Genomic DNA, 23,106 nt, shown 5'->3' with positions numbered 1-23,106 from the left:
GCCCAGTAATGACATTAGAGCAGAAGTTACTGAATCACAGAATAAAAATAGGGAAGTTATTGAAACGAAAAGCATTTCTTTTAAAAAGTGAAACAAAGTGGAGGGATTATTACCAAATATCTTCCAGAAACAATGGTCATAAGGGGATGTTATTAGTAATAGTATATCATAGCTCATATAACACAGGTGAAATGGCGAAATTCCTAGGAAGACACAGATACCTAAAACTGACTGTGGAAAAAAAGTGTGAATATGTCTATACCACATAAGGGATTGAATTAATAAACAACAAACTACTCCTACAGAAAATGGGAGGACCAGATGGCTTCACTCAATTCTACAAAATATTTGAAGAAACAGTATAAATTCTTTATAAACTCTACCAAATAATAAAGGCTGAGAGATTTCTGCTTAGCTCATTCTATTTGGCCCAAAGTATCCTGATACCAAATCAGATAAGGATATCACAAGGCAAGCAAACTATGGATCAATACAAATGATCAGTACATACATGGAAGCTCTCACTAAAATACTACATGCCAAATCCAGCCATATGTATAAAAAGATGTGTACAATACCCAAGTGAGATTGACCTCTGTAACAAAGGTTTATCCAACATCTGAAAATCAGGGACTATAGTACCACATAGCATTAGACGAAAGCTATAATGAATGTGATTGTTTCCACACATACACATGGAGCATTTGATAAAAATCTGTAACCTTTCCACACTAAAATGCTTAAAATTAGAAAGAGAAGAAAACATCCTCAAGATGAAAAATCACATCTGTAAATAACCCACAACAAAGATAGTAGTGTAAAAGACGTGATAATTTCCCCTTTAAATCAAGAATAAGTCAGCATTTCTATTCATCATTTCACTGTAACTTCTAGCAGGGGCACTTAGCCAAGAAAAAGAAACGAAAGGTGTGCATTTTGGAAAAGAAGAAATTTATATAGATATCTAGATATAGATATAGATATATCATCTACATATATTTGTAGATGAGAAGGAAGCATAAATACCTTTAATAAATACATATTTACTAATGAATATAAATTTATAGTTGTATTAAATTATTTCTGTTAAGTTAAAATTATATTTATATAAAATATAAATAATAGGTAAATCACATAGATAAAAATCAGAGTCAAAACAAATTAGGTTCAGCAAGATTTCCCAGTGCATTTCTGTGTATGTATACAGAAAAATCATTTCTCTACAGCCTTCACTACACTATGTGAAAGTCAGTTTAATAGAAGAATTCCAATTATAAGATACAGGTAACAAAATTCTTAGGAATAATTTTGACAGAAGTAGTCTGTATGAACCTGACAATACTATTTAAAGTATTGATCAAAATACATGCACAAAGCAGCTTATGTTCATAGACTGGGAGGGGTGATAGTACTAAGATGATAATATTCCCCTATGTGTTAGTGATTCAAGGCAAACCCTATCAAAACTCCAGATGAATTCTTGGTAGAAATTGACAAGCTGATCATAAAATTCATATGGAATAGAAAGGAACACTGAGTGTCCCAGTCCATCTTGAGAAAAAAAAAAAAAGGAAGAAGGAAGACTAACACTTCCTAATTTGAGAATCTATCATACAGCAACAACAATGTATGATACATATTGCTGGCATAATAATAGAAATATAGGCAAACAGAATACAACTGAAAGTACAGAAATGAACACATGAATCCATGGTGAGCTATTTCGTGACAAGGATGCTAACCACTCAGTGGGGGTAATTGTGGTCTCCTCAACAGATGGTACTCAAGTAACTGGCTGGCCACATTGAAAGGAATGAAATTGGAAACATAACTCACACTATATGCAAAAGTTAACTCCAAATGTGGGAAATAGAAGAACTGAAAATGCAAGTCACGGAAGAAAACAGGAGCTGTGAAGAGTGAATGATGCCAGAGATAAAGGGTCATACATAAAGTTATTCCATTTATAGGAGAAATGCAGAAAACATGAAATCTACCAAGCCAGAAAATGCTTTTACTGATGCTCATGGCTCTGAAGTATGGTTTGATTATAGCCCACAGCTAAAGTGTAGGGGGATTCTCCTGTGAGGTGAAGAAAATTTTCCAAAGTTGATTTTTTTCAGGTTTCAATACATCTGTGAAGATCTGAGGTCATAGGAATGGAAGTATAGTAAAATCACTAAAATTGGATGAATTATATGGTATGTGACATTTATGTCATTAAACAGTTAACAACAAGAAAACAAATGTAAAGGAAATAAAAGACAGAGTATTTTGAGTGAATTGTGGCCATTCCTTTTAAACCTGAATTTGTGCCTGATGCTTTGCTCCTCCCCTGGGCAAAAGAAAGGGCCCTTTTTTCTGTGGGGGTGTCATGGACATGCAGCAGCTCAGCAGAGCATAGAAGGCAGTTGTCTGGGACAGGCTCACGGTGTTACCGCCTCTGTTTGGTCTAAATTAGGCTTCTGCTTTGGTTTCTAAGATCGGTCATAGCTGTGCACAGATGTGTTTGCTTCATATCTCACGAAGTAGGCTGTGCTCCTGGCTCAGGGGTCCCTCCCGGCTGACACCAACTGGGGAAAATTGTTGCCTTGGCTACATTGTGACACAGCAGGCAACCAGCTATGAAATAGCCTCAGCAATCCCTGGGCCTCCAGAAAGGAGACAGCATTCATGGGTCAAGGACAGGTCATTCTGGTGGATTGGGAATAGCCTGCTAGCTTCACCAGGTAGGCAGCTTGAGAACTTCAGAATCCTGTGGCTTTAGTTTTTCCAGAGGGACCTATTGTCCTTCAAAGTGGCTCAAGTCTTCTTTATTGTGTGAGCTGCAAGAGACCGCATGCCAACATGTCCACTCCATGTGAACTGGAAAGCCCGGCAGTGGTTTTTGACAATGGTTCCGGGCTCTGCAGAGTGGGACTGTGTAGCGATATTGTTCCCAGTCATGTCATCAACTCTGTTGTGGGTCACCCTAAATTGAATATACCCTCATCAAGGACCAGTCAGAGGAAATACTTCGTAGGAGTGGAAGCCCAGTATAAGCGTGAAGCCTTGAATTTGCACTACCCTGTTGAGCGTGGAATAATAGCAAGATGGGATGACATGGAGAAACTCTGGAAATACCTTTTCCAGCGGTTGCTGAGAGTTAAACCCAGTGACCAACCAGTACTGATGACTGAACCCTCCTTGAACCCAAGAGAGGTGCGTGAGCAAACCACTGAAGTCATGTTTGAGAAATTTAGCGTGCCTGCCCTGCACCTGTGCAACCATGCGGTGCCAGCACTCTCCGCCTGTGGCTCTGTCACGGGCGTGGTGGTGGACAGCGGGGAAGGGGTCACTTGCACCGTCCCCGTCTTTGAAGGTTCCTCTCTGCCTCACGCAGTCTACAAGCTCCCTGTGGCAGGGAGGGATATCACAGAGCATCTCACGCTCCTCCTCCTGGCCGAAGGATGTACTTATTCTTGCTTGCTTAACAAGGCTGTGGGGGAAGCAATCAAAGAGAAACTGTGCTATGTCACCTTCGAGCTCAAGAAAACGCCACACAGGAGGCAGAAGAAGGTCTTGACCAAGTACAGACTGCCAGATGGGAATGTCATCTACATCAGAGATCGTCTGCGCTGGGTGCCTGAGGTACTTTTTTCTCCTGACCTTTTGGACATCCACGACCCGGGACTCTCAAAAATGGTCTGCAACAGCATACTGAAGTGTGATATGGACATCCAAAGGAGCCTTTTTGGAAATATTGTGCTAGCTGGGGGCTCCACATTGTTCCCTGGGCTGGTGGAAAGGCTCATGAAGGAACTGGAACATGTGGCTTCCGAAGGGACCCCCGTCAAGATCACGGCTTCTCCTCACAGATGTTTCTCTACGTGGATTGGTGCCTCTGTCATGGCCTCCCTAAGCAGTTTCCAGCAAATGTGGGTCACCTCTGCAGATTTCAAGGAGTTTGGGAGTTCTGTGGTACAGAGAAAGTGCTTTTAGAAGATGCTGGACGGGGGGCCTGGAGGACATCTCCAAATGCCCTGTGACGGTAGCAGCAGTAGGAGGTGACCTCCTCCCTGGGACTTTGGTTGAGAGTTCAATAAAGGAGCTGTCCCATGTCAGGCTTCAGTCTGTTCTTTATACCTCCAGAATACTTTCTGCTCCATATCAGGAATCTTTACGTGCTTCTCAGCCACCATTCTTGTTACATGAGCTCTTAAATGGTTTTCTCCTCAGAAAACTTTCTATTACTTATTGACCCTGTGTCCACTTGCAAGGGTTGGAGTTAAATGAACCTGAGTCTCCTATTTGGAAGCTGTTCATTAGGAGCCAATACTGGTTATTTTATATTACTATCTTTGGTGATTCTGATTGATCCACTGCACAAGAGACACACAGTCCCTAAGGAACGTGTGTGGAGGCCAAGAAATGAGGGCAAAGCAGGAGTGCCGCCCCACTTTCACGTCTCAACAAAACATTTGACTGGGTTGGGCTTTCTTCAGCAAAAAGGGCTGTTGCTCTGAAAGGATATCAGGCTGCTAAGTAGATGGAAATGAGCATCAGTCACAGGACTTGTTTCAGGGTTTCTAAGCTCAGGGTCTCTGTTCCCATTTAGAGCATTAATAATTATTCCATTGGGTTCCTGTACTTTTTGGTTTGTTTTTATTTTTCAAAACAGTCACAGTATCATTTTGCTAGAGGTAGACTACTGGGAACAGTTAATGATTGAGAAAAAGTGCGTGTTGAGTAATGTATGTAGAAATATTTCTGCTCATTAATTTCATGATACTTTCCCAAATGTTAGTGAGCAATAAGTGAGAAATACAAAGAAGTCATTGTAATACAATCTATGATGGTAAACAAAACAATGACACTTTCTCCCATATTTCTATGTCTATGCTTATCTGTATAGATAAATATAACTGACTGTACATTTTTGTATTATGGTAAGCATTTGGAGAAAAGTACAAAGAATAAACACCATGAGGTTTATACAAGTTGTATATGGTGGGTGGAAAGAACAGGACTGCATTCAGAAGGAAAGGCAGGAATGAATCCACACAAAAGGACACATGAATATCAGCCCGAATGAAACAAGACCATCTAAAAAAATGACACTTTGCACATATCTTCCCAACTCCATGTTGAGTGTTGTCATATTGCTAGCTTGAGTACAACCATGAAAATTGTCACTCTCTATAAGTTAGTATAATGCAAACCTTGCTATGTTTGTATATATTTGATAGAGTTGATGATAATGTTCAACACCTCTTTCTTATAAAAGCCAGGAACAAGTTAGGTGTAGAGACATCATACCTTATCATAATTAAGGCAATATATGACCCAGAGCTTACATCCTACTTATTGGGGAAAAATGAATTATTTCATTCAAAATAAGGAAAAAGACAACTATGTGTGTATGAGTTAGTATTAAATAGAGAAACAGATTCAATACCAATTATACATATGATTATACAAGGGATTTGTGAGGTAGGCTTATAAGATCCCAGAGTCAGAAGAGCCTTAATAGCTGTCTCCCGGAGAGACATGGAAGAATTTATAATGGACATCTGCATGCTGGCTAGCTAGAGGATCCAGTAGCTGTCTTGGTACGAAACTGTGTCTTCTTTTCCATTGTTTGGACATGATATTAGACACCCATGATAAAAAGGAGGAGTTGATGCTGGTTCAAGGTTTTAATCCATAGCTTCATGGCAAGAAAGCAGTGTAGAAAGGTATGGTGGAGGAAAGCTGCTCAAGTCAGGGTTTCCAGGAAGCAAAGAGAGGAGTGAGGAATGAGGGAGAGTAATATACCTCCTAAGTCATGTAAGCAGTGGTCAGCCTCTTCAGATCAGGCTTCACATTCTGACAGCCCACTCATCTGCGAACCTATGACCCATGCATTTTATAAATACCCTGCCTATGAGTACATAAGGGCTTGTGGGGACACTGTATTTATTCCATAGCATTCTTCTCTTGGTTCCCCAAAGACTCATGTGCATCTCTTTATACACAATCCGTTTAGTCCATCTCCAAGAGTTGCCAAAGTCTACAGTTTCCAAATTGCTGGAAATCCAGGTTTGAAAGTCTCCTCTGAGACTCAAGGCAAACTCAGCTGTGAACAGTCCCTAGAAATCACAAAGAAAGTTAAACTTTACCAGCATACAATGGCACAGTGTAAATGTTTCCATTCTAAAAGGGAGGAATACAGGGATAAAAAGAAATGGTACCAAAGCACAACTGAAACCCAGCCCGTGGTGTACTGGCTCCAAAGCAGAACCTCATGGCAGAGGAGCATACTGGATAAAAGCTGCTCATGTCATGGTGTCTAAGAGGCAGAGTAAAGGGAGGAGCCAGGGAGGGAGATACAGTGGTGCCTCAGTTTACAAGCTTAATTTGTTTTACAATTTGGGGGAAGCTGGGTTTGTGTTTGTGTTGGTAAGGGGAAGATGGCCACAGTTGTGTTGGTCTCATGATGTGGAATTTGTGTATGGAACAAAAATTTTGCCAAATGCTTTTGTTTGTGAACCGAATTGTTTACAAACAAAAGTATTCATGACTTGAGGTGTTCCTTCCAGGTCATGCCCCTAGTGAACCGCCTCTTCCAAACGGGCCTCATCTCCTAAAAGCAAGTCAGTTACATTGCTCCCATGGTGCAGTCACCTTCTAAAAGCCCCACCAATGAGTGCACGAGGCTCTTGAAACACATCCTGGTCTAGACCATGTCACTCTCCAGTCTGAAAAACTATGTTTATCCAGGGCAATTAGCCAGAGCAATTACAGGCATAGGAATAGAAAGAAATCCAATTTCCCTCTTTGCAGATTATTTGATCTATATGCAGTAAAATCTATAGACTTTGCCAAGTGACTCTTAGAAGTGATAAATGCATTCAGCAAAATGGCATGATATGAAATCAACACAAAAATGAGAGATTTTCTATACACCAAGGTGAATTTGCTGAGAAAGCAATAATAAAATTTCACTTTAAATACCCACCAGAAAGTAAATGTCCCTCATTTTAACTTAACTAAGGAAATGAATATCCTCTACAGTGAAACCTGAAAAATATTGTTGAAACAAATTGATGTGGAAATTAAAATTTGGAGAGGCCAGACACGGTTATGGAGTAGAAGAATTCATTTTGTGAAAATGGTCATACTCCTGAAAACAACCTTCAGATTCAATGCAATCTCCTTCAAAGTAACTATGGCATTGTGCATAGAACTAGAAGAAAGAATCCTAATATTCATATAAAAACACAAAAGATTCAAGTAGCAAAAGCAACCTCATGTTAAAAGACATAACTATAAACACTGCAACACTTCATTTCAAGGGATACTGCAAATCAATTCCAACCACAACAATATGGCATTTGCATAAGAGCAAACACATACACCATTGGAACAGAAGAGAGATCTTGGAAGTAAACCAGTGCACCTACATGAAACTGATTCTTCACCAAGTTCCCAAAAAATACACTGGAGATAGGATAGACTCTTCTACAAATGGTCCTGTGAAAACTAAATATCCATTTTGTTGTAGTTTGGGGTTTTGCAAGGGGAACAATACAGGACACATAATTTATAGGATTATCTTGTAACAGTCACCCAAAGAATCATATACAAAAAAGAGTACAGGAAATCTGTCCACGCAGTAAACACCAAAGAATCCAGCTGAGGGCCGGGATCCCATGTTAATGTCCTGCATGAGTCCAGCTGAAGACCAAGAGCCCATAACAATGCCCCCCTTGAATCCAACTGGAGACCGAGAGCCCACAGCAATGTCTCACGCAGGCCTGTTTCAGGGATCTGTGCTGGGAAGACCCAAAGGTCAGCGGTGGAAGCTAGAACATCTGCGCCAGCGGGATGAAGGCTCTGTGCTAGTGGGCTGAGGGATCTGCACTGGAGCCAGGAAGCCACTCTCAAAGTGAGAACCAGAGCTTCCCTGAAAAGTACCACAACCATCCTCAGTGACAGTGAGGTCCTGAGCTCCTCCAGTGACAAGAACAGCCGAGTTCCCATCAGGCAAGCCAACATGACAGACTTCTCCAGGAGACTGAACAGTGCACCGTCTTTCCCTCCAGAGTCAGCATGAGATGCTCAAAGTAAGGACCAGAGCTCCCACAAAGTGAACTATAGCCATTCTCAGCAACAGGAAGGTCCTGAGCTCCTTCAACAATGAGAGCAGCTGAGTTCATCAGGAAAACGAGTGTGACAAGCTGTTCTAGGAAAACATACAGCTTCCAACAGCTCCCAGGCCCTTGCAACAGCTTCTAAATTTCTTCCTGTCCAGTTCTACCTCTTATGCATCCAGGAACAATCCTCAGGTGCCCCCCGCCCCATTCCCAGCTCCATGCTGGTTCAGTTCAGCTGTGTGTTAAAAGTTGACCACCAGTTGTCAATCCACCACAGAGGCTCAGCGCATTGAAACTTGCCGCCTATATCTCACCTTGTACAAACATCAACTCAAGATGGATCATAGAGCTAAATGTAAGACCTGAGATTTTAAAAGAACTAGAAGAAAACTTAAGAGGGGAAAAGGGAAAGGAAGGAAGGGGAAAAAATGTATATATACACAAGATAGTTAAGATAGTAATACAGCTATTTTCTCTTAGTTCATTGGAAAGAAAGATCTGTGCTAATCTTGCTTGGACAATATTTCATGCCTACATCTTGTACTCTGAATAGCTACTGTGTAGACAACAATATGCAATGTACTAATTATTGTTACTGTCCTAACTTGTATGTATGTATGTATTTAGTCTTTTTGAGACAGGGTCTTGCTATGCAGTTCAGGCTGACCTTGAGCTCATTTTGTAGCTCAAGCTGGTCTCGATCTTGCAACGATCCTTCTGCCTCAGCCTCCGGAGTGCTGTGGTTACAGGCGTGCACCACCGTGCCGGGCTACTAACTTGTTTTGAAACTCTGTTTTATTGTTATTTTTAATTTTTTTCTCTTTAAAATAAAAAGAGAAATGATTCAAGACATCAGTGAAATCAGTGATTTTCTGGGTAAGAACACTAAATCGCATGAAACACAAAGATTGCCAAAGGACATTGCATCAAAAGAAAAGGTTCTATACAGCAAAAGAAATCAACAGAGTGCAGAGATGATCTATAAATTGTGAGGGAATGTTTGCCATCCATTTATCTAGGTGTTCATATCCAGAATACACAAATTACTCAAATCATTAATGAAAATAAAATTTCCACTTAAAATAGGCAAATGATATGAGCAGACGTTTCTCAAAAAATATGAGAGGAAAATAAACATATGAAGCAATTCTCATCTTTGGCCACCAGGGAAATGCAAATTGAAATTAAAATGAGAAACAATCTCAGAATGGCTATTATAAAATAATTATAACCATAAATGTTGGTGAGGATGTGGAAAAAGAAATTGTTATACTGATGGCAAGAATAGAAATTAACACAACCGCCAAGGAAAACATTATTGAGGATCCTCAACAAATCAAAAATAGTGCTAGCAAATGACCCAACTATACACTCCAGGATATATATCCAAAGGAAACAGAGTCAGTATGTCAGAGACCTCCATACTTCCATGTTGTTTACAGAGGTTTTCTACAATAACTAAGAAATACAAGGGGCTGGGGATTTAGCTCAGCGGCAAAAAGCGCCTGCCTGGCAAGCGCAATGTCGTGAGTTCAATTCCCGGTACCGGAGAAAAACCAAAAAAAAAAAAAAAAAAAAAAAGAAATACAAACAACCCGAGGTCCATCAAGTGAGGAGTGGTAAACAACACATTGCACATATATGCACAATAAATATATTATTCAGCCCTAAAAATGAAATCCTTTCATTGGCAGCAAAATGGATGGAACTGGAGGGTATTATGCTAGGTGAAACAAGCTGGAGGATGAGGGGAGACAAGTGCTGCATGTTCTCCCTCTTTTCTGGGAACTAAAACAGTGTGAAGTTCAAAGTAGAATAGTGATTAGTGGGGATTGAGGAAGTTGCAGCAGGATTATGGTGGAAGTGAATGTGGTTGGATGCAATCACTGTGGGTTGTATGCAGTTGTGGAAATGTGTATACCCCATTCTGCGGTACTAAGTAATTAGTATATGTGAATAAATAATCATCTGACCACTTGAGAAGAAACATGTGAACAAAGGAATTGGCAGAATGGATAAAAATAATGCAGATATCTAATTTTAAAAGTACACTTTCAGGACACAAATATTTTGGAATGTAAATGAGACTCTGTCTCTATCTCTCTGTCTCTGCCTCTTGTCTCTGACCTTTATAATAAAGCAGAACAGAAATGTAATATACATAATGACACCAGGCAACAAAAACTACGAAAAATTTGTTTTTAAAAATTGTAGTCAATATATCAGGAAAACATAGCTATTGTTATACAGATGCACACTACAACAACAACTACAGAGGCAAAAATACATGACAAGGAAGAACAACAATATCTAAGGCAAAATGAACAATCAATAATAACAGTTAAATTTCAATACTTCATACTCAATAATGAAGAGAACAACTAGACAGATGACCAACAGGTTTAAAAATAAGATTTGAAAACATTATAAAATAAATAAGATAGCAATCGTAGAAGACTACATTTGAAAACATCAGAAGACATATTATTTTCAAGTACACATCGAACATTCTCAGGAAGAGATCATATGTTAGACACAAAAATCAAAAAATTAAAAAGATTGAATTCATATGAAATATATTTTATGGAAAACAAAGAAAATAATTTATAAATCCATAAGAAAAATTTGAAATTCCATGACTATAGAGAATTTAAAGAACTCCTAAATAAATTATGGGTCCAAAACCACAAGTAAAATTGAAAATTACTTTATTATACATTATTTTTTTTACTGGATTATGTTTGTTATACATAATAATCAGATATTTTGGGTGTATTGATATATATAATCATTTATAGATGTATTTATACAAACTTGTATCTTGATCTGGACTTTTAAATAAGTGGACAGGAAGATAGAAAATGCCAAAAGTGGGAACACATAGCCAAAATAAACCTTAAAACATTTACAGATATACATCCCTACATTATAAAATAACAAGCTGAAATTACTAAGTTAAACTCTCTGCCTTCACAAAGCAGAAAAGCAGAAAAGGAATAAATAGTACAATGGAGGAAGAAGGAATAACAGCTCCAATAGAAATAAATGGAACAAAGAACAAACCCCTAACAGAGATAATTCATAAAGACAAAGGTTTGACATTGACAAATAAGGTAAGCATTCATCTAAGAAATGCAAGGTTTTCTAAAATTAGAAAATGAATTGCTATTATATACTATATCAATAGAATGAAGTACAGAATCACAGTAATTTAAATGAACACAGGAAAAAATCCCTTGTCAAAGGCCAGTAGCATTCTGTACTTAAGTACTGATGTAAGTAAACATACTCAAGCCTATAAAAGGCCATTATGGAAAATCCATGGCAGCAAGGTAACAGAAGAAAAATCAATGTACAAAAATGAATAACGTTTTTGTAGGCCAGTAATGAACTGAGAAAGAATTTAGAAAGGCAGAACCATTCATAACAGCTTCAAGAAAAATTACATACTTAGGAACTAACTTAATAAAGGAAGTGAAAGCCCTCTTTAATGAAAACTACAGAATTCTGAAAGAATAGATGAAAGAGGACATCAGAAAATGGGAAGATATCCCTTGCTCCTGGGCACACAGAGCCAATACTGTCAAAATGGTCACACTTCCAAAACTGACATATGGATTTAATACAATTCCAAAGTACCAATGAAATCTTTCACAGGACAAGAAAACTCAGACCAAAAATTTACATGGAACCATAAAATAACAAGAGGAAAGCAAGAGACATCACAATCCCAGATTTCAACTTATGTTACAAAGCCACAGTGACAAAAACGGCATGGTACTGGCTCAAAAGCATACATGTGGATCAGTGGAACAGAACAGAACATGCAGAAACACCACCAGCTATCTGATCTTTGACAAAAAGGCAAAAGAATTAGGTTGGAGGAAAGATAAGCTCTTTACCAAATGATCCTGGAAAAACTGGTTATGCACATGGCAAAGAGTTAATCTAAACCCATATCTCTCACCATGTAGCAAGTTAAAATGAAAAGGGATCAAATATCTGAGTATTAAGACAAAAACAGTTCATCTATTGGAAGATAAAATAGGCGTAAATGTTTAAGATATAGGCATAGGCAAAAACTATCTGAATAGAATCCCAATTGCAGAAGAACAACAAGAATCAACAAATCGGACTATGTCAAATTTAAAAAGCTTTCGCCCAGCAAAAGAAGCAATCAACAGAGCAAAGGGACAGCCTAAAGCATGGGAAAACATTTTTGCTCACAAGATGGAGGACTAAATCTAGAATATATATAGAACACAAATAATTAGACCCTGTAAATAAAGACTCAGTCAAAAATGGGCAACTGAACTGAATAGACACTTCTCAGAAGACGAAGTGGCCGGTACATAACTGAAAAACTTGTCAATATGCACCACCTTTATAGAAATGCAAGTTGAACATCACTGAAATTCTATCTTACTCCAGGCAGAATTGCTATCCTCTAGAAGTCAAATAATAACAAAGCTGGAGAAGCTGCAGGGAAAAGGAGCCCTTCTCTATTGTTGATAGGAATGTAAACTGATATAACCACTATGAAAATTAGTATGGAGATTCTTCATAAAACGAAAAAACTAGAAATTCCACTTCAACCAGCTATTCCCTTCCTAGGTATCATCCCGAAAGAATTAAAGACGTCATATTACAGTACCACATGAATGCCCATGTGTCTTAGTTACTTTTCTCACTGCTGAGACAAAATACTCCACACCCAGCGTTAAAGGGGGAAAGGTTTATTTAGCACACAGTTTGTAGAGGTTTCAGTCCCTAATCTTCTGGCTCCAAGGCCGGGTAGCACATGGCAGAGGGGCAACAGTTCATGGCAGCAGAAGACAGCAAAAACAAGGAGGGAGAGAGAAAGACAAGCCTCTTTCTGTCCCTTATATAACATCCAGCCTGCCAGGGTTAGGGCGGTGCCAATCCAATCAGTGGACTGATTCAGTAATCGCTCACCTTTAATTCCAGCACCCTTACTCCCAGCACTGCACTATGAATCAAACACAAGCTCTAGAGTCAGCCACCTCCGAAAAAGCTCTACAGCTGCATGAGGCTTTTGCGGGGACATCTAGACGTAAACAATAATACCATGTTTATAACAACTGAATTCTTCGTAGCTCAGTCTTGGAAGCAGCATAGATCAACATCTGTCTGCCAACAGATGAGTGGATAAAGAAAAAGTGGTATGTATACACAGTGGAGTAGAACTCTGCCATAAAGGAGAAACTTGAGTCATTTTTAGGAAAATGGATGCACCTGGAGAATATGATGTTAAGTGGAATAAGTTAGACACACAATCTTTAGTATCACATGCTTTCTTTTATATGAGAGACCCAAAGTATAAATAAAGTACCAATAAAAGGTAGATTATTTAGGAAATAGGAAGATGGATCTTTTGTAACCGAGAAGGGGACAAAGAGATAGAGGGAGGGGGAAGGATAGGATGGGATGGGAAGGGGTTGAAAAAATGAAGTAAGATGTGTTATGTACATATACCAACTCCCTAGGATGAAGTAATAATTATGTACTGCAAACAAGTACTAAGGAAAACTTTTTAAAGTAATAATCAAATGTCTTCTTTGTTTGTATTTTTTCCAGCAGTTTAGTTTTTACTGAATAGATACGTAAATATTTGGTAATGTATTTAATATCTTTAGTGCAAATAATCGTTGTCTTATACCCACAAGGTTTTACTGATAAGGAATCTACCATAAAGTATAACAAGTCTCAGAAATTGTTTTGATTTAAACGTTCCTTTAATTACAATATATCCCTGCTTGATTCCAATACTATATACATGTATTTTCCGTCTGTGTCCAAAATTCATTTTATTCTTTTTTTTTTTTTTTTTTGTACTGAGAATTGAATTCAGGACCTTGCACTTGCCAGGCAGGCACTTGTGCTGCTGAGCTATATCCCCCGCCCCTCTTCTATTCTTTATTGTATTTGGTCAGTATCTGTTTTCAGTACATGAAGTTTATGTTCATCTTAGTAAATAGGTACATGTACACAACATATCTTGATTCTTTTTCAGTCCCCTTCCCTCCCCCCACCTCCCTCCCTCCATCTCTAAATCTTCTCTCCTCATTTTTATTAGTAGCGTTATTATTGCTATTTTTACTGCATGTTTATGATGGATAATGTTTACATTCATTTTGGGTAGTTGGTACATGCACATGACACATCCTAAAAGTTTTTTCATTAGAGTTTAAAATACTCCTCCATACAGCTCAAATATTTTAATTTCAAAATATTTTTAATATTTGTACTTCCTTAAAATCACAGATATTTAAAAATTGTACATCTTACATAACAAGTATTGTGTGGCATGCACAGCAGCATGTAAGTTCCAAGGTGTGTAACATATTAATAACTTCATTGAAGGAGTCATATAAATTATAAATATATGTATTATATAAATTATCTCTATATTATAAAGGTATATTATATCTTTAAAGAAAAGCTCAGATAATGCATTGCTTGTGTTTAGGTCATGTCCTACAATACATACTACTTACTTGGAAAACATTTACTATCCCCGAGCCTTTCTTTAAATGAAATCCAGTACAGCAAGTGCCAGCAAGAGGAGCCCCACGCAGCATATCATCTCTGAGAGAAGTTTGAAGGAGGACTTTCATAAAAGATTCTTTACCAGTTGGTGAGAGATATCGAAGCCAAGCACTAATATATTCCTTTCTGGAGGATTAGGTTTAATCACAAGAATTTAACTTGACACTGGTGTTGTGCATAATTTCTTCACATTTTTTTTTCAACTATGAAAATCAGGATGCCATGAAAATTTCAACAACCGTGCTATTTGTCTCAGGCGAAGTGCAGTGGGACACCTTCCAGTGGGAAATACAGGCATTTGTCAGTGTAACTTTGGGACACCACGCTACTGAGCTGACAAGATGAGCAAGGAGCAGACAGGCTATTCCCTATGGAATAAGCAGCTGTGAAGTACTCTGCTTTGTTCATATTCGAAGTGTTTCTTCAGCTCGCGCACACATGCAAACTTCATCTTCTTTCTTGGTTATGGAACTGGCTAACCTCCAAAAAACTGAGTTGTGAGACAGATTAAATACTGTGAAAACTTTCTGCCTTCGAATATTAAACAACCGTAGCCTTTTATTCTCCCCGTTTGCTCTTCGGGTTCTTTGGAGACACGTCTGTATCCTTACAGAGGCTGGACGCGGTGTACTTTTACTGGAATAGAGCTTAAGTGTAATCTGGGTGCTTATGAATTTATCAACTTTCACCAGGGAAATGGGTCAAACAAGAATGAAATAGTAGTGAATTTCAAAGGAGTGATATTTTCCTGGGAATCAGGATTACTATGGTGAACATGGCACCAAAATATCTAGAAGGAGACAGTACAATTTCAAAGAAACATAACCACCATAGAGAAAAGCTGACCTGCCTTCAAGGATGGCTAGAACAAGCTTATCCAGCCAAATGAAAATGCTTTCTTCTTTGAAAGTTGTATCCAGTATAATTATGAGATATTCCTGGATAATAATAACACCATGTAGTAACCATCATGATGTGGAACATATTTATTCACAAAATTCCCACTCTGTGGTTTTTATCCTCATTCTTGTCATATTACAGATGCCCAGTACAATTTTAGGGAAGTAATTTTCTTATGATTTTTAAGAGAAAGATTAGTCCTAATACACAGTGAGTGGCTGATCACACTACACCCCTTAGATACTGACACTGACTGAATTGTGTCTCCCAACCCCACAAAATTCATAGGTTTATGTCCCAAACCAATTTCCTCAGAATGTAACCATATTTGGAGATTGGGACTTGAAAGAGGTTATTAAATTAAAACGAGGTCTTTAGGCTGACCATGAATCCATTATGAGCGATGATTAGAGTACAGGCACACACCAAGAGAAGAATTTAAGAAGACACGGGGAGAAGATTGCCATCTATATGTCAAAGGGAGAGACCTGGAACAAACCCTTTGCTCACAGTCCTCCGAAGAAATTCACTCTGTGGGTACATCTGTCTTGAACTACTTGACTCTACAACAGTGGATAAATAAATCTACTTTGCTTAAACCAGGTGGTCTGTGATAGTTTGTAAGAAAAGCCCTAGCAAAATAGATAGTTTATCAGTTGCATAGAAACTACACCTTAAATATTCTCGATCCCTTTCCCCCAGGAAAATGTAACTATGTGAATGAAGTAATGGTCAGGTTGAATATCATGGCTGGAGGAATCATTTCACAGTAAGTATGCATATCTGAATATCCTATCGTACACTGAATATGTACACATTTATTTGTCAATCATACTTCAACAAAGCTGAAAAAATAAATGATCATTAAAAGGGAAGTAGAGAATTTACTTACAGGAAGCCCTCTCTTTGTTAGATAGCAAATGAATCTTGCTAACCAGGCATATTTTCATTAGTCATGAATAAAACATTATTTGAGCTGCAAAATGAAAAGAAGGAAGGAAAGAGAAGAAGGGAGGAAGGAGAAATGGAAGGTCTAAATAAAGATTTCCGGTTCCTGCTTATACACATTATAGCCCTTAGATTGAAAAATTTGCAACTCAAATACATTATTTAGAACTCTAAATTTGGAATGTTCGTGGGACAGCTATTTTCAGCCACCCCAAAACATAGTTTAGAACTTCATAGCTCCTTAAATGGGTTGCTCTTCCTCGGTAATGAAAACACTGTTGAAGATTTAGTCTTAGATCCCTATATATCACCCTGAAGGGGATAAAACATAAGTATACAATTAACTAAGAAAAGGAACTTTATGGCCATACCACCCTGAACATGCTCCATCTCATCAAAAAAGGAAGAGGTGAACATTTTTATACTGGATCTTGGTGGCAAAGGTATTTTAGAACTTTTGAAAAATCTTAAAACAAGCCATTTTCTTTTTCTCAACAAATAATGCTTTGCAATTACTGACAAAATAGATAATTCAGTGCTCTCATGTATTATTGCAGAGCACCATTAGAGCTGTTTTCCTTTCATTTTTTTAAAAAAAGTTTTAGCCCAACGCAGACACTGTGTTTGTTTAAAAAACTTGTGCAAGATCAAGTAGTTGAATGTACCTGGGGCTATTTCTGCATCCTCTATTTTGTCACTGATCCTCAGGTCTGTTTTTGTGCCAACACCTTGCTGATTTTATCACTGTAGCAATTGTGATACAAGTTCAGGTCCACCATGGCGATGCCTCCCACCTTGCTCTCTACCCGCCTGAAGTATAAAGAGAGCAAAGTAAAAGACACTTAATAGGACATAGGGAGGTAGATCTTTCCCAAAGGAAAACAGGATCAAGAGCTGGAGGGAAGGAAAGAAATCTGGATGAAAAAAGGAATTAAGATGTGTCACAGACACGAAACAACTCCACACAAGGAATGTAAATGATATGTAGCACAAACATGTACAGAAAGGAAGGAAAACAAGAGATGCACGGGGGCGGGCAGAGGGAACAGAAAGGAATGAAGATGGCTGTGTGCATGTAACAGCTCCCCACATGGAATGTAGACATTTAGAACAATTTTTTTGGGGGGGGTACTGGGAATCAAACTCACAACCTCATGCCTGCCAGGCAGGCACTGTGCTGTTGAGCTATATCCCCAGCCCCTTAATGCAGACATGATGTACTACACACATATTCTAATCTTTCTGAGACAGGGTCTCGCTCTGCAGTTCAGGCTGGCCTTGAGCTCACTTTGTAGCCCAGGCTGGCCTCGAACTCGCAATGATCCTGCTGGGACTACGTTCTAGATTTTTATAGTGTGTGCATTAAATGCTTCAGGGCAATTGTTGTTTTATCCCCATTTAAATAAAGACCAAATACTTCAAAAGACTTAATTGTTAAATATGAAAGGTGAGTAAACAAACGATTATTTATGTTTCTCCATTACAACCAAACCAGCCCTGATTTATGATAAATTTTTCATTGTACTTTCCCCATGCCTTCTCTTTGGGTTCAAATCGTTTACAATGGTTAGATCATCTATCTTAAAATGTCCCCTGAAGAAAGTTATTAGGTTACTATCACTAGCTCCATTAAAAAAACAACATTGGAAGAAGAGTGATAGTTCACAGATGGAATCTATGTAAATTTCCATAGATCATCTATATTATACTACCTCATACCTAGCTTCTGTTGGATCATCTGTACTGTATTACCTCATACATATCTTCAATTGTTGTCTGTTTCTCTCAAGAATATACTACGCAGACATTCTTCATTCAACAACCTGCTTAACAACTTTCAGACTTACAACCAAGGTGCACTGTTCGGGCTTATGACACACTGCTCAGACTTAGGAGCCATCTTTTTTTTGCACACTTCTGTACATCTTGATTATAGAGCATCAATGTCTTTTCTAGTACAATAACTTTATTTATACAGGACTGTAATTTTTGCTAATTGTGCTGTATAGTACAGTACTGTAGTTTTATGTTCTGTCATACACTACAGTACTGCATGGAAGAGCTATGCAAATGAAAGCAAAGTCATCAGTCTGGAGTTTCCTTTGACTGTTTATTTGTTTTGAATATGCAATGTACATATGATCTACAATACCTGATTTAGCAACCAATTCAATGAACGACCTAGGAACAGAACTCAGTAGTTAAATGAGGAGTATCTTACTGTCTTCTCAGTTTGTGTGTAAGCTCCTGCTGTTTAGCAAGTCCTTTGCAGTGGGCAATTAACCGTTATTTTATGGTTTTTTCCTTGATCTGAACTTTTCACCAATCCTAGGATCTGCAGCTAAGCAGATGACAGGTAGCTAATGAATGACCAGTGATGGATGTTTATTAGGTAAGAGTGATTATAGTCTGCCTCTTCAATTGATGATATGTAAATTGGGTGGCCCATAACTACACTGTCACAAATCACCCTTCAGTCCCATCACAGATCAAACCAGTACCCTTCAACTACGGCTTGTTCTCAATCCTGTAATGTGCAACATGTCTTCAGCATGTGGATTTTTTCTTCTTTCTATAACATGTAGATTTTGAACGTGGGATGGCTTTCAAAGAGCACATGAAGAATGTTACAATAACATAGAACATTGTAGTATATTCAGAACATCTTAGATTTCATGTCCACAATAATTATAAGCACTCTCTTAGAGCCTGGACTAGTGACACAGTCCTGGAGTCTCAGCACTCTGAGAGGCTAAGGCAAGAGAGGATTGAACTTTGAGCCCAGCCTGCTCAGCTAGGGACTTAGGCCCTGTCTCAAAATTAAAACAAAAATTAAAAAGGGCTGGAGATGTAGCTCTGTGTCAAGGCCTGGGTTCAGTTCCCAAACACACACACACACACACACACACACACACACACACACGCGCGCGCACATAGAGACTTTTAGAGTGTGAAGGAAAGACACCATGGTTTTCTCATTCTGTATCTTCCTTCTCAAAGTTTTGAAGTGGACAGAATATTTCTATCTTGTTTCACCTACAACATCTAACTTCCTTTGTGTCTTTAAGAAGTCAATGTGATGGAGGATACTATACAATAATTACAAAAAATGGGGAGACTCACTGAATATATGTTAAAATTAACAACCCGGGCACACCTCCTCAGCAGTGCCTGGCTTTCAAGACCTAGAAAACACACACTGGCCAACCATGAAGAGCCCAGAGGAAAGAGAGCCAAGGACAGCACCACAGATCTGATAAAGATGGGCCTGATCCAGCTGCAGAACCCCAGCCACTCCACCGGTTGCTGTGCAAGGCCAACCAGATGCAACTGGGACTTTGTGCAACGTGGTCATCATGGTGGGCTGCCAGGAGCTACACACACACTGGACAGTACTGGCCTACAGGAGAGAGAGATTTGAGATCCTTTCTTTCCCACCATAACAGCCAGCACTACACTCTGGACTTCCTCTCGCCAAAGACCTTCCAACAGATTCTGGAGTATGCCTACACAGCCATGCTGCAAGTCAAGGCTGAGGACCTGGATGATCTGCTGGACACAGCCAAGATCCTGGAGATCAAGTACCTGGACAAACAATGGCTGAAGGTCCTGGAGACCATGCAGGTCTCAGATGTCTTTGTTACCTTTTTGTTGCTGAGACAAAATACCCAACACCCAAAGTTAAAGGAGAAAAGATTTATTTTAACTCACAGTTTGTACAGGTCTCAGTGCATAGCCGCCTGGCTCTAAGACAGGCCAGTGTGGCAGAGGGGCAACAGTCCATAGCAGGGCAGGTAATAGGCAGGAAGTAGAGAACCGTCTTTTCCTTTTCATCCCAACCGAACTACAAGTGTGCTGGTTGGTGTCACCCACACCTAGGCTGGGCCTTCCCATTATCCACACCCAGAGCTACACTAAACCAATCAACGTGCTAACTTAGTTATCACACACCTTTAACCCATGTGCACACATCCTACATCCTACATCCAGCCACCTCTGAGAAGCCTCACCTCTGAGTGCATGAGGCTTTGGGGGAATATCTAGATACAAGTCATCACAAAAGACAATGGCACAGAGGTCACCATGGCCAATGATGGGGCCAAGGAAGAAGAGGACCGAAAGGCTACCTCAAGAAATCTTCCTCTCAAAGCATTCCAGTGAGAGCAAGTACGCTAATGTGGCTGGACAGGCCTCCCTGGGCCCACAGTGGACCAGAGTCCTTTAGTCCCTACCTTCTCTGGTCTCTCAGCCATGAGTCACCCCAGCGCTGTAGTGCACAGTTTGCAGACCATAGGACCCTCTGTCTTGCGGGGAATGCTTCAGCCCCCTGTAGGGCCAGAGGAGCCGATGATGGCTGGGGGTGGGGGAGCACCCTGGAGTGGCCGAGGTAAAGACAGAGATGTTGCCGATCGGTGAGGTACCTGGCCGGGACAGCCCCGGGGTCACTGAGGCCAGCAACTCAGGAGGGCTGGGGGACAAGGTGGAGGAAAGGTGCTTGGGACACCTACTCAAAGCAGTGTCATCACCAGTGCTAGGCAGCTGCACTAAGGGTGAGAAGAGAGTCCTGAACAGCTGCCACCCCTACCTGAGACTAGCCACCACCCTCACCCTACCCCACCCACAGGAGCGCCCAGCTCCCCCAGAAGAAAAACATCCGGGCATCTCTCTATGCTGCCCAAGCACAAGGCTGACGCGGTATTGAGTGTGCCATTGCCGGTGGCCTGGAGCCTGCAAGTGCAGCCTGCCCTGGACTTTTGTACCTATGGGGTCTGCTGTGCCAAGGCTTCATTCAGGGGGAGCTATTCAGCAAGCCAAGCCCTGTGAAGTCAGAGGATCGGTCCCTCGGGGAGCAGTGCAGTGTGTATGCAGAGTGTAGCTTCCTGCAAGTTGGTGGTGGAGCAGCACAGGGAGCTGCAGAGTGGGACGAGCTCTGCAAAAACTAGCGCCTGGGTAGTCTGTGACCCAGGATGCACTACTGGCTCGTTCAGAGGGTGCCAAAGCCTTGTCTGTGATCAGTGCGACAGGCAGCTCTGGAGACACACAGGCGGACCCACACTGGCAGGGACATGGCTGTCTTCTGTCTGCTGTGTGTGACGCGCTCGCAGGCACCTACTGCGCTCCAGCAGCACGTGGGGACCCACATGGGCATGCACAGCTACATCTGCAACCAGTGCAAAGGCACCTTCCCCTGCCACCCAACTCTCAAGCTCCACCAGGGCTTGCACACAGGGGACACCCATACTAGTGTGGCTTCTGTGTCCATTGCTTTCCGGATGAGAGCACACCCAAGAGCCACAAACACCCCTCTGCGTGGAGTACTGCCCCAGCCTCTCATGCAGAAGCACAAGCGGGTCACCAGCCCCAGGGGACCCCACCCACGTGGGAGATGAAGCCTCACCTCTTACCTGTGCTGAGTGTGAAGGGAGCCTTGCGTGGTGGAGCAGAGGCCCAAGCCAGGAAAGACAAATTAGAGTGAGATGAAGTCAAGGGAGGAATGTGCAAAGGAAAAGAAAGGAAAAAGAAAAGTGTGATAGAAAGAAAAAGAAACCTGATAGCTATTTGGACTCTTGCTGGGGCTCTAGGTGACCTGGATCCCAAGCCACTGTCCCTTCCCCAGGGCCCCCATCCTCTTTGCAGGCTGGGAATTTGCCTGATTTTCACGGGTGGGTGCGATGGCTTTGTTCACTTACCTGGTGGCGTATTTCGCCTCCTCCCTCTACCCAGCCCTCCATCAGGGAAGAAGTGAGAGCCACACTATGCGGCCCTCCTCCCGCTGCCTGCTGAGAAGGCCAAGGAGGGAAGCGGAGGAGGCTGCAGATGGTGGCAGGGTCCCTGCTGATGCAATGGCAGCTCCAGTGTGCTGGGGGAAGGTTGGGGAGGGGAAAGGCTCTGTTTCCACCACTCGGTTCATCTGCTGCTTTCCTCTGCCCTGCCATGTCCACGTGGCCCTGAAGACCTCTCAGAGCCACTTAGCTCTTCCCCTCCCCAGCTCCTTGCTGCCATCCTGCCTTTGGCAGCTGTCTTCAGGTCCCAGGAGTCCCCAGCCCTTAGGGATCTCTGCACTATTTCCTTCTTCCTCTGGCTCTTTATGAGAAAGCTGTGACCCATCCCGAGCCCCTTCCTCCCCTTAGCTTTCTGAGAACACAGAAGAAAGTAGATGGAGCATCCACCTGAGGCAAGCCACATCATGAGCAAGACTCCTACTGAGCTGTTTTGGTTATCAAAATGGAAAGACATAACAACTAAATATGTTGTATCTCACCAGCCAAACAAATGCTCATCCGTACAACCCTGCCTCAGTCACAAAGGGAAGAAACCCACGGAGAGGCTCACTGTCCATGGGAAAGGTGTGAATGTCTCTCCCTAGATGTGAATGTGCCCCACACCTGAAAGAGGGAACAGACACCCCACCCTGGATGGGGAGCTGGCCAGGGGAAGAAGTGGCTGTCATACTGGCAAGCCTTTAAGCTCGGGCCTGGAGACTCCAGACCCAGTGAGCGGAGCAGGAAAGCCTGGGCCCAGACAGCAGTAGGAGCTGCTGGCTCCCAGGCACCCCAGTCCACAGGGAGGA

At 40.9% G+C, this 23,106-nt stretch overlaps 1 protein-coding gene and 1 pseudogene across 1 annotated transcript; both read left to right on the top strand.

Moving 5' to 3' along the window:
• Positions 1 to 2,666: 2,666 nt before the first annotated feature.
• On the top strand, positions 2,667 to 4,091 carry LOC102018455 (actin-related protein T1-like). The gene has a single exon (XM_005415068.1). The coding sequence runs from the start codon at positions 2,848 to 2,850 to the stop codon at positions 3,979 to 3,981; it is 1,134 nt and encodes a 377-aa protein (XP_005415125.1). The 5' UTR covers positions 2,667 to 2,847; the 3' UTR covers positions 3,982 to 4,091.
• Positions 4,092 to 19,644: 15,553 nt separating this feature from the next.
• On the top strand, positions 19,645 to 21,478 carry LOC102018791 (annotated as a pseudogene).
• Positions 21,479 to 23,106: the final 1,628 nt, after the last annotated feature.

The sequence above is a fragment of the Chinchilla lanigera genome, unplaced genomic scaffold (genome assembly GCF_000276665.1).
Source record: "Chinchilla lanigera isolate Chin_1 unplaced genomic scaffold, ChiLan1.0 scaffold00269, whole genome shotgun sequence".
NCBI lineage: Eukaryota > Metazoa > Chordata > Mammalia > Rodentia > Chinchillidae > Chinchilla > Chinchilla lanigera.
The sequence above is the reverse complement of the archived record's forward strand: the minus strand, read 5'-3'. Positions and strand labels throughout refer to the sequence as shown.

Coding starts and splice junctions, on each gene's coding strand:
- LOC102018455 (XM_005415068.1), top strand. CDS start 2,848: ATGTCCACTCCATGTGAACTGGAAAGCCCGGCAGTGGTTTTTGACAAT.